At 33.2% G+C, this 9,714-nt stretch overlaps 1 protein-coding gene across 4 annotated transcripts; it reads right to left on the bottom strand.

Moving 5' to 3' along the window:
- Positions 1-646: 646 nt before the first annotated feature.
- LOC115714844 (ABC transporter I family member 10) lies at positions 647-6,635 on the bottom strand. 4 transcript variants are annotated; one of them, XM_030643611.2, is made up of 9 exons: positions 6,357-6,620; positions 5,046-5,177; positions 3,709-3,878; positions 3,365-3,536; positions 3,108-3,194; positions 1,667-1,792; positions 1,469-1,591; positions 1,050-1,302; positions 647-814 (listed from the first exon to the last, which is right to left on the bottom strand). In XM_030643611.2, exons 3-8 carry the CDS (start codon positions 3,777-3,779, stop codon positions 1,093-1,095), a joined length of 789 nt encoding a protein of 262 aa, XP_030499471.1. In that variant the 5' UTR covers positions 3,780-3,878; positions 5,046-5,177; positions 6,357-6,620; the 3' UTR covers positions 647-814; positions 1,050-1,092. The 4 variants fall into 4 exon arrangements, with proteins under 4 accessions (XP_030499471.1, XP_030499469.1, XP_030499470.1 ...); XM_030643609.2 differs by having other exon boundaries at positions 647-1,302; positions 6,357-6,635; XM_030643610.2 differs by having other exon boundaries at positions 647-1,302; positions 5,046-5,238.
- Positions 6,636-9,714: the final 3,079 nt, after the last annotated feature.

Raw genomic sequence — 9,714 nt, 5'->3', positions numbered from 1 at the left:
ATCCAAAAGTTAAGGAAGGTAACCACTCACTTGGCTTTTTTGTTTGCTTGTACGTATTTAAATGGGGGAGAAGAACCCATTAACCCAACTTGTGTCGAACAAACTATGTACTCGAAAAAAAAAAAGAAACCCGTTGTATTCATTGGGTACTATCTTCTGAGGTTGAAAGGGACAGAGGTTTACTTGTTAATTGTTTTATCTACGTGTCACAATGTGTTATAATAACAATTTTTGATGCCTTTTTTGGCGGGATGTGATAAATCGTATCCACTAGTCAATACAAATGTGAATCATAATGCATATTGCAGTGCTTTTGGACCTAAAAGTTTCATCTAAGTGGGCAAACCATCACTTTGTAAGAAAGAAAAATGTCAGGAATAATTCTTACCAAACACCCACTAACATGTTATTTAGATAGACAAAACAAATTTACCAAAGCAGAACCCAATTATCAAAAACATTATACAAAAAATGACTAAAAAGTTGGCAATTTTTCCATTGAAAATAGCATAGTGGAAATGTAAACAATGTAGGCTGCATGTGGTCCAACTCCATAACCATATAGAACGAAACTGAAGAAAGTCAAAACTGGAAATTGTGTCAACCATATGATGCTGTCAGACTTCAACAACATGTCAGATCCCAGTTTCATATTAATTTTTGTTTGTTTTATTCATAACAGCTGAAAACTCTAATCAACATGACCAAAGATTCAGCATTGTTTGATTACAAATGGAATCCAACCAGTTGCTCAGCTCTTCAAGTAACTCAACTAAGTCATGCTTTTGTTGGTAGCTTGAGGGACTTGGTTTAACTAGAGGACATGAAAAACAAGGGTTGAATTTCAGTCTTTTCCCTGATTTTTAACTCTACAATGAAAGCTGATCTATGATCAACACAGTCGCATTAAAGCTAGTTACGCTAAGGTACACCTGTCCCAGGTGATTCGAAAAACATGACCTAGGGAAAGAAAAGCAGGAAACCAACCAGAACTGTAGAGAATCTATAGTTATTCACAAAACTATGGTAAAATGTCTATAAATATTTACCAGAAAACAGTGACTTTAAATAGCAGGAGGGCCAAAATTTTAATCAAGAATTGATTTGTTTGATATATGCTGATTGCCTGCCTTTAATGAATTCCAAAATGGTTTTTGCATCTCCATGCTTGACAACTCTCCCATCTTCCATATAGACTGCACCATCTGCATACTCAAGCTCCTCCAAGCGATGTGTCACCCATAATGCTGTAACCTCTTCAGAACTATCTAAAGAGTTCCTTACTGCTTTGATTACCCCAAGCTGGTGTCATAAAAAATAATAAATAACACACGTAAAAGGATTTGGTCATATATGAAGATTAAGACCATGTATGGAGAGAGCACTAAACTGAGCTACCTGTTAACTAAGACCAGAACATGGACATATTATAACAGGCCATGACACTATATTCAACATAGATTTATACCTGATCAGTTTCATCCAAAAATGTTGTAAGCTCATCCAACAAGAGAACTTTACATGCTTCAGCTAAAGCACCAGCAATAGCAACCCTTTGCTTCTGACCACCGCTAAGAGTTTGAACTGACCGCTGAGATTTGCAATGAACTAAATAAATAAATTTCATGCTACAGTTACTTAAGATTTGTGAAATTGCGTAATTTACCTGTTGGTAGCTTAGCATGCCAACAGCATCCAAAGCTTTTGACACCCTAAGTTTGACTTCATCACTGGTAAGGTTGAACTTTCCAAGGCCAAATGCAACATCTGCTTCCACTGTAGGCATCACAACCTGCAGTAAGGTTATACTGCCATCATGAAATCAAGCATTTATTCCAGTTATCTTACCACAATAGTATCCAAAAATGTCATGTTTTGGTACTTTAATTTTACTGAAGCAATAAATAATAAATAAATTTATCAAGAAAATAACTTATCAAAAACACAATTCAATTACAATAAAACATTAATCATGTAATCAAACAGCAACCCCAATCTAAATGAACTAAGAGGCAACATATTTCTCTGCAAAAGCACGCTATCAATTATTTATAATTCTTTCTTTTTTTTTTGTGAAAAAGAGAAAGAGGCCTTTGTCTAAGACTGACCCCTCCCCCGTTATATATAGATAACCTCACTCGTGGCGGAGGAATACCATGATTACAAGTGCTATATCATAAAATATTTAAAATAAAATCAGTCCAACAATTCATAAGACACATCAGGACCTATTAAACAACATTGCACAACAGTCTCCAATCTCTATTCAAATCTAAGAACGAAAACTGCTCAAAACTCTTAGTTTTGTAAACCCAAACAGCTGTTCAGAATCTGACTTTTACCCATGAGTCTTCAGCTGAAGCTTCAATTCCTTCAAAAATTCTGTTATTCCTTTCAAGCCAAATAACCCAAATGATTGCTAGAACAGCTGTCCTCCATAGGCATGATCTACCCTTACTACCCCCCACCTTGCTCACCATCATTAGAGGGACTGATCCGGGAATTACCCATTGGATCTCAAAGGCGTTCGGCAACTTTATCCAAAGTCTTTGCGCAAGACAACACCCCAAAAACAAATGCATCACTTCCTCACTACTTTTCTTACAACAAACACACCAACCCGGGGACAAGCAAATAAATGGTCGCCTTTTTTGCATCATAGGATGCACATTAATTTTTCCTAATGTGTTGAGCAACTTTATCCAAAGTCTTTGCGCAAGACAACACCCCAAAAACAAATGCATCACTTCTTCACTACTTTTCTTACAACAAACACACCAACCCGGGGACAAGCAAATAAATGGTCGCCTTTTTTGCATCATATGATGCACATTAATTTATAATTCTTTCTTGCTACTTGCATAGTCCAATAATTTTAGTTGTGTATTATCATTCCAAATGGCCCACATGTTTTCTGAACAAAATCAAAATATGAATAATGCACTTTCTGCCACCAATCCTTGTGCAAAGTTGCCTAAAGCCAATGACATCAAGTTTTGTATGTAGTTTCATTGGGATATGGACTAAATAGGATTAAATTTTTAATGAAGATATTGTACCCAAGGTCACGGAATAATGAAACATAGACTTGAGTATATAGCAAATACCTGGTGATCGGGGTTTTGGAAAACATAACTCTTAGGCCTTTCCACAAAGACAGCTCCTTTTGTTGGACTCAAAAGACCAGCCAAAATCTGCACATTTAGTGGTAGAGTAAACAGCTCAAATCAAATACTCAAAAACACCTAAACATCCTATGTGTTACGTGAAATTGTATCTATGAATTCAACAAGCTCTGAGAATCCAGAAATCGTCATCATAGTTAGGAACTAAAAAGAACATTCTTTTAGGATTTGTAATGTACCTTTAGAAGGGTCGATTTTCCACAACCATTGGGACCAAGAAGCATCCAAAATTGTCCCACAGGAATGGTAAGTGAACAATCCTTAAGAATTGGCACAGTTTGACCTTGTTTGGTCGAGATGGAGAAGCTCAACTTTCTCCCTTCAATGGCGAGATTCTCCGTAGCATTAGACCTGTTAAGAAACACACGAAAAATGAAACTAACCCAAATTGAGAGGACTGCCAAACGAAACGATAAATAGGAAATATAAAGGGAAAACACAAACTGTTCGACGAAATGGCCAGATAAAATAAATGAGTAAATAAATCTAAAAAACTCAAAAATAAAAAGAAGAAAGCAAGAACCTGAAGAGAGCTGTGGCGTGAAGAGGAGGTAGACAATTGGCCGAAAAAGTGGAGAGGGTTGAGAAAGCCATGGCAGGGATACTTAGGTAAGGATTAATTAAAGCTTTTAAGTGCTTACAATTTTGACAGCATTACCACTATGGTCAAAAGACTTCACTGAAAATTATCACCTGCGTAAATGTGAAAAAAAAAGTTTAATGAACAATACACGTGTTTTCCTTTTTCCAAGGAACATAATGGGGGGAGAGAGAGAGAGAGAGAGAGAGAGAGAGAGAGAGAGAGAGAGAGAGAGAGAGAGAGAGTGAGAGAGAGAGAGAGAGAGAGAGAGAGAGAGAGAGAGAGAGAGAGAGAGAGAGAGAGAGAGAGAGAGAGAGAGAGAGAGAGAGAGAGAGAGAGAGAGAGAGAGAGAGAGAGATGGGTGAAAGTCATTTGAGACAGCAAGAAATGATCTGCCATTCAAGGTGAAACACAATTTCAGAGATTGAAAATAGAGAACCATACATGTATACCAGGTATGCAGATGAAACATTTCATTAACACAGAAAAATTAATCGTCATTTAATTTCAAATATATATATATATATAGATATAGATATAGACATGTTGGATGAGCGGAGGAGAAGCTTTTACTTAAAATCAATCATAAAACATTCACAGTGACAGTACTGTCCTTGTCTGAGTTGATTAGAAATATTTTATTTACCGTACACAATGATCTTATTACCAATCCATGCATTAAGAAACATCATCACAATTTTGCATGCATATAAAGATACAACCATTTCATAACATTGAGGTTGAGCATTAGCATACATAGCATATAAATACTCCCCTTTTATTACAAGCCTACCACCCCACAAGATCAAAGAAAATTCCAACAATGAGGGGAAAATTAAAGGCAAAAAGAGACAAAATTTGAGAACCTTTCACAATCCACTTGTACTAGAATGTACATATTTCTCAAAAAGTACCAGTCCTAATTGGAAATGGACTTTGAGCAGAGGGTTTTTGACATAAAAGGTCTTATAAAAAGGGTGCTTGCATTTCATGATATGCAGAGAACTTCCAAGCCTAGGTATAATGCAATAAATTGATACAAGTATTCTGAAATAAGCCCTATTTCAAAACATAGATTTCAGGAAAGAAATGAATGTTACCATCAATGTCTAAAAGATTGATATTAGTCTTTTAGCTGACAAATTATTAAACCAAAGTTATCTTTTTTCTTTCCACAAACTAGAAAAGGTAAGAGCCAAGATTTGACCTACAAAAAAGTGTGCACGGCAAGTGGCAACTAAATGACATATTACATGAGCAATAAGTTGAAGAAAGAAGACCTGCTACACTAACTTCAGCTCTGTACGTCTTCTTTTCCACTTATTGGTGTCCTTGATAAGGAATAATCAGATCTACCAAGGATACAACTGCACTGCACCTCTAATTTAGGCCCAGTTCGGCCAATCTTGTTTCTACAGATTCAACGAACTCATCAAATGCCTAAAACTACTATTCAGGAGGAACAAAAGAGTCCTTCAAAGAGAATAATCAATTCAAAATCAGCAAATAGTTGATCAATCATTAGAACTACTACAACTAGGATCAAGAAAAATATTTATTTCAAGTTAATGGAAAGAAACTATGCTTAACATTAGAGCATCACTGTATAGAAATTAATCCTTAAAAGTACTAACACAAGGTAAATAGACTCATTGATTAAAAACATATTATCAGTTACCTGTATAATAAATGCCTATGTAACAAAATTCTTGTGGCTTAACAGAATATTTTTAAAATTCTGCTAGTTTTCACATAAACATGTGAAATACTAATAACAATGCTGAAGAAGATATGCAAATGAATAACCATAATTGTTCATTTTGGTCAAACCTTCTACAGGTTATTAATTGGTAACTATTCAATGAAGCATTGCCTATTTTGCTTCTCCTATTAAAATACTGGATAAAATTTGAAACATCTACAAGTTATCTCTACAATCAACAACACAACATTGTTGCAGGTAACTCATTTGTCACTGTGAGTAGTTAAAATAATTACAATTCAAATTGCTTAGAAACACCATAAATTAGATTTTATTTAGAGAGAAGTTTCTCAATGTCACCAAAAACTTTATCAACACAAACATATAGAATTATCCCAAACTTAAATGCAGTGCTGAAATCTGAAATAAAATATATGTAGGAACAAATACCATAGAAATGGGATTCACATGAAAGAAACAGAATTTTTTTTTATTGAACCGAAATCAGAAAATTATGAAAGTTTTTTTGGCCCTTCTCTTACGCTTCAAATGGAAAAGATGTGAGAACAAAAATTCGGACCATTTCCTAAGATTATTAACACATTCATACTATAACGTTTGAAATGGTAATAATATACACAATTTCTAAATCTTAGAACCAGACATTATAACTAATTATGACAAAGCTCTCTAATATAAAAAGAAGAAGAAAAAAAGAAAGAGAATTGGATAATAGCTAAGCCATAACCCTGTAGAATGGCAAAGTAGAACAACTATATACAACAAAACAAAGAGAATCACTTGAGAAAACTCAAAAAACCAGACAAAGTTTGCATCGTCTCTTTGTATTTAATCCTCATTAGCAGCCTCAAAGCCGTAAGTAGAGTACCTGTTGTGACTGTGAGTGAAGTAATTGTTTATCCATGCAATGATTGAAACGGAATTCCTACTCTCCGATCTCCGATCTCCGACCAGTAGTGAAGGAGGTTGATAATATTTCTAGGGTACAGCTTAGTGAGTTAACCGAAGAAAGCCAGAAGGCCGATAGAGGAGAGATTGAAGAACGGAAGTTAGAGTTGGAAGGATAAAGAGAATGAAAACACTTTCAGTTTAATAGATAATATAGCTCCTTCTACCATCCACCCTGCCACCATCATTTTGGTATCTTAGTCTATTTTTTTTTTTTTTTAATATTTAAGAGATTTTGTAAAATTTTTTGAAATTCAAATTAATTTACAATATAAAAATTAATGTCGAAATAGTATATTTTATATGCGTATAAAATAAAAGAGTTATGCTTACGCATGCAACAAACAGTTTAAACTATATTTTCGCGTGTTAAATTTTTTAAAATTTTACAGAATATTTTAAGTAACTATAATATATACGAGTATAAAAAAACATTAAATAAAAAAAAATTGAATACCAAAATAAATAAGGATCAGTGTAGAATTTTCGAATAATATATATTTTTAGAAAATCTAAGATTCACCAATGCATATTTAAATATGTTGGATAATTTTTATTTTTTAGTGTAATTTTTTGAATAATTGTGTATGTTGTAGTTATACAAGATATTCACTAAAATTTTGGAAAAGTTTAACATGCCAAAAAGTAGAGTTTAAACGCGCGATTCTTTTATTTTATACTTGTAGAATAGAATGATTGAGCACTCTATATTGTAAATTATTCTGAATCTCTCAAAAAAAATTTCTAGATGCCGGAACAATAAGAGATGCATTGGTGCACCTTTTTTTGGGGGGTGCATTGTAGATTTCGAGTGCTTCTAATGCACCCCCTAAAGTAGAGTGGACTGATGCATCCTGTTTCGATATCCAATAAAAAAATTAGTCTAATTTTTTTTTATAGTTGTGTACACTATAGTTATCAAAGACATTTTATAAAATTTTGAGAAATTAGAAATAATTTATAATATAAAAAATAATGTTTAAACACTATTTCACACGTGTATGAAATAAAAGAGTCACGTGTGACATAGACTATTTGAACCTTGTTTTTCGGCATGTTAAATTTTTTTCGAATTTCTCAAAATTTTACAGGACGTCTTAAATAGCTACAACATACACGGTCATGAAAAGAATTGGGCTATTTTTTTTTTTAGATGTGAAAATAAATAGGAGTGCATCGCTAAACCACTTTAGGGGGTGCACTATAAAATTTTCCAAAAGTATAAATAGATGATAAAAAAATAACGCAAATTTTATGGCGCACTCTTTTTTAGTGCACTCCCTATCAATTTCAGCATCTAAGAGAATTTTTTTAATCCAATTTTTTTATGGTCATGTATGTTGTAGTTATTTAAGATATTCTGCTAAACTTTAAAAAATTTGATAGGGTTAAAATTATTGTTGTACATGTGACTTTTCTTTTATATGCATGTGAAATATAATATTTGAACATTGTTTTTTATTTTATAAATTATTTTAAATTTCTTAAATTTAAAAAAATATTTTAAATAATATGCACAATCATAAAAAATAATTGGATTAAATTTTTTTTTCCTATACTAAAATAATATAGAATGCATTGGTGCACCCTTTTTTTTTTAGAGTGCATCGTAAAAGTACTTTTATTATAAAATGAAATATGTAATTATTAAAGTTTAATACTCATGTTAAAAAATCTTCAAAGTAAAATATATAATTGTTCTTTTTCAAATATATATATATATATATATATATATAATTGTTAAGCAAAGAAAATATGGAAGACTTTTTTTTTCTTATTATAAATATTCGCGATTATATTTAATTTTACTAAATATAATGTATTTTTTTAGAAAAAAAATCTCAACCACTAAACATCAAGAATAATAAGTACTCTAAAATGGTGGAGGCGAGAATTTATTCAAAGACACTATCCGCTATCAACAGATCCTAAATACAAATAGGACTCTTTGGCCACCAAATCATACTAGTACTTGTCAAAGCAAGTTTGGCCAAAGTATGAACAATACCATTACAAGACCTATTACAATGAACAATACTAACAACTTTGTGCCTATTACAAAGACCAATAATGTCATCCAACACTAGACCCAAAGAGATAATAATAGAGACATTATTTTAATTTTAAGGATATCATTCAAACAATCAGACTCAATAATGATATTTCCGTACCCAAAAGAAAGATATTGGGACAAATCATTTCTAATAGCCAATGCTTCAACTACCTCAGGCACAAAATAACCATTCAAACGCCAACTTGTCGAAGCACGAACAACTCCCAACTCGTCTCTAATTACCTTGCCCAAGCCAATACAATTGTCTGTAGTGTTAATAGTTGTGTCTATGTTAACTTTGAGACAACTAAGAAGGGGTGGTCCATTTGGGAGCTACTTGAGGAGAGAGGTGCCACAACTCCGACAAGCCAGAGCAGGTAGCCATCGTCGGCTGAGGAGGAGGATTAATTGTCGTCAAATATTGCCTGTTGTGAAACATCCCAAGAAAGTCACATGCCCAACGAATCGTGAGAACAAAAGACAAATCAATATTGTTATGGACCACTGTATTACGCTTGTACCAAATTCTTCACATGATCACCATGACCAATTCAATCATCTCTTTTGAAAGGGGACTAATAAATCTATGAATAAAGTCAAAAAAAATCCACACAATGGATAAGACGATTTCCCAACACAAACTTAGAGATTTTCTTACAATGAAGCAGAGAGTTACAACCCCAAAGAGCATGATGAGTAGTTTCTTCTTCCAACCCACACAAAGGATCTAACCCATCATATAAGAGACCATGACGAGCCAAATTAATTTTGCAGGAATCCAATTGTAGGATTCTTGCCAAGCAAAAAGTCTAACCTTTGGAGGGAGGTTAAGAGACCAAATCTTTTTCCCCCAACCAAACAAACCTCTAGACGGAGAAGCACAATGCACTGCCAAGTTACAAAGTGCAAGCCAACAACCACTCGTAATAGAAAACTATCCTGAAGTCTCAAAGTTCTAAATAATCTTATCTGACACATTGTTTGAAGACTAAGGATGTAACACCCTAGTTGTTAGGGACGCTATGGTATTATCCAAATTACTGTACCGAGCTTTGCTAGTTAAAGGGTTTTAATGAAAAAAATGTGATTTATTTAAAATTTTTTAATTAAATTAAATTTACTTAAATTAACATATATTTTAGAGTAATATGCGGTATAAATATCTAAGTTTAACTCTCGGTTGCAAATAACTATCTAAATTTAATTTTTGGCGGTAATAATACCT

Source organism: Cannabis sativa, chromosome 4, assembly GCF_029168945.1.
Source record: "Cannabis sativa cultivar Pink pepper isolate KNU-18-1 chromosome 4, ASM2916894v1, whole genome shotgun sequence".
NCBI classification, from domain to species: Eukaryota; Viridiplantae; Streptophyta; class Magnoliopsida; order Rosales; family Cannabaceae; genus Cannabis; species Cannabis sativa.
The sequence above is the reverse complement of the archived record's forward strand: the minus strand, read 5'-3'. Positions and strand labels throughout refer to the sequence as shown.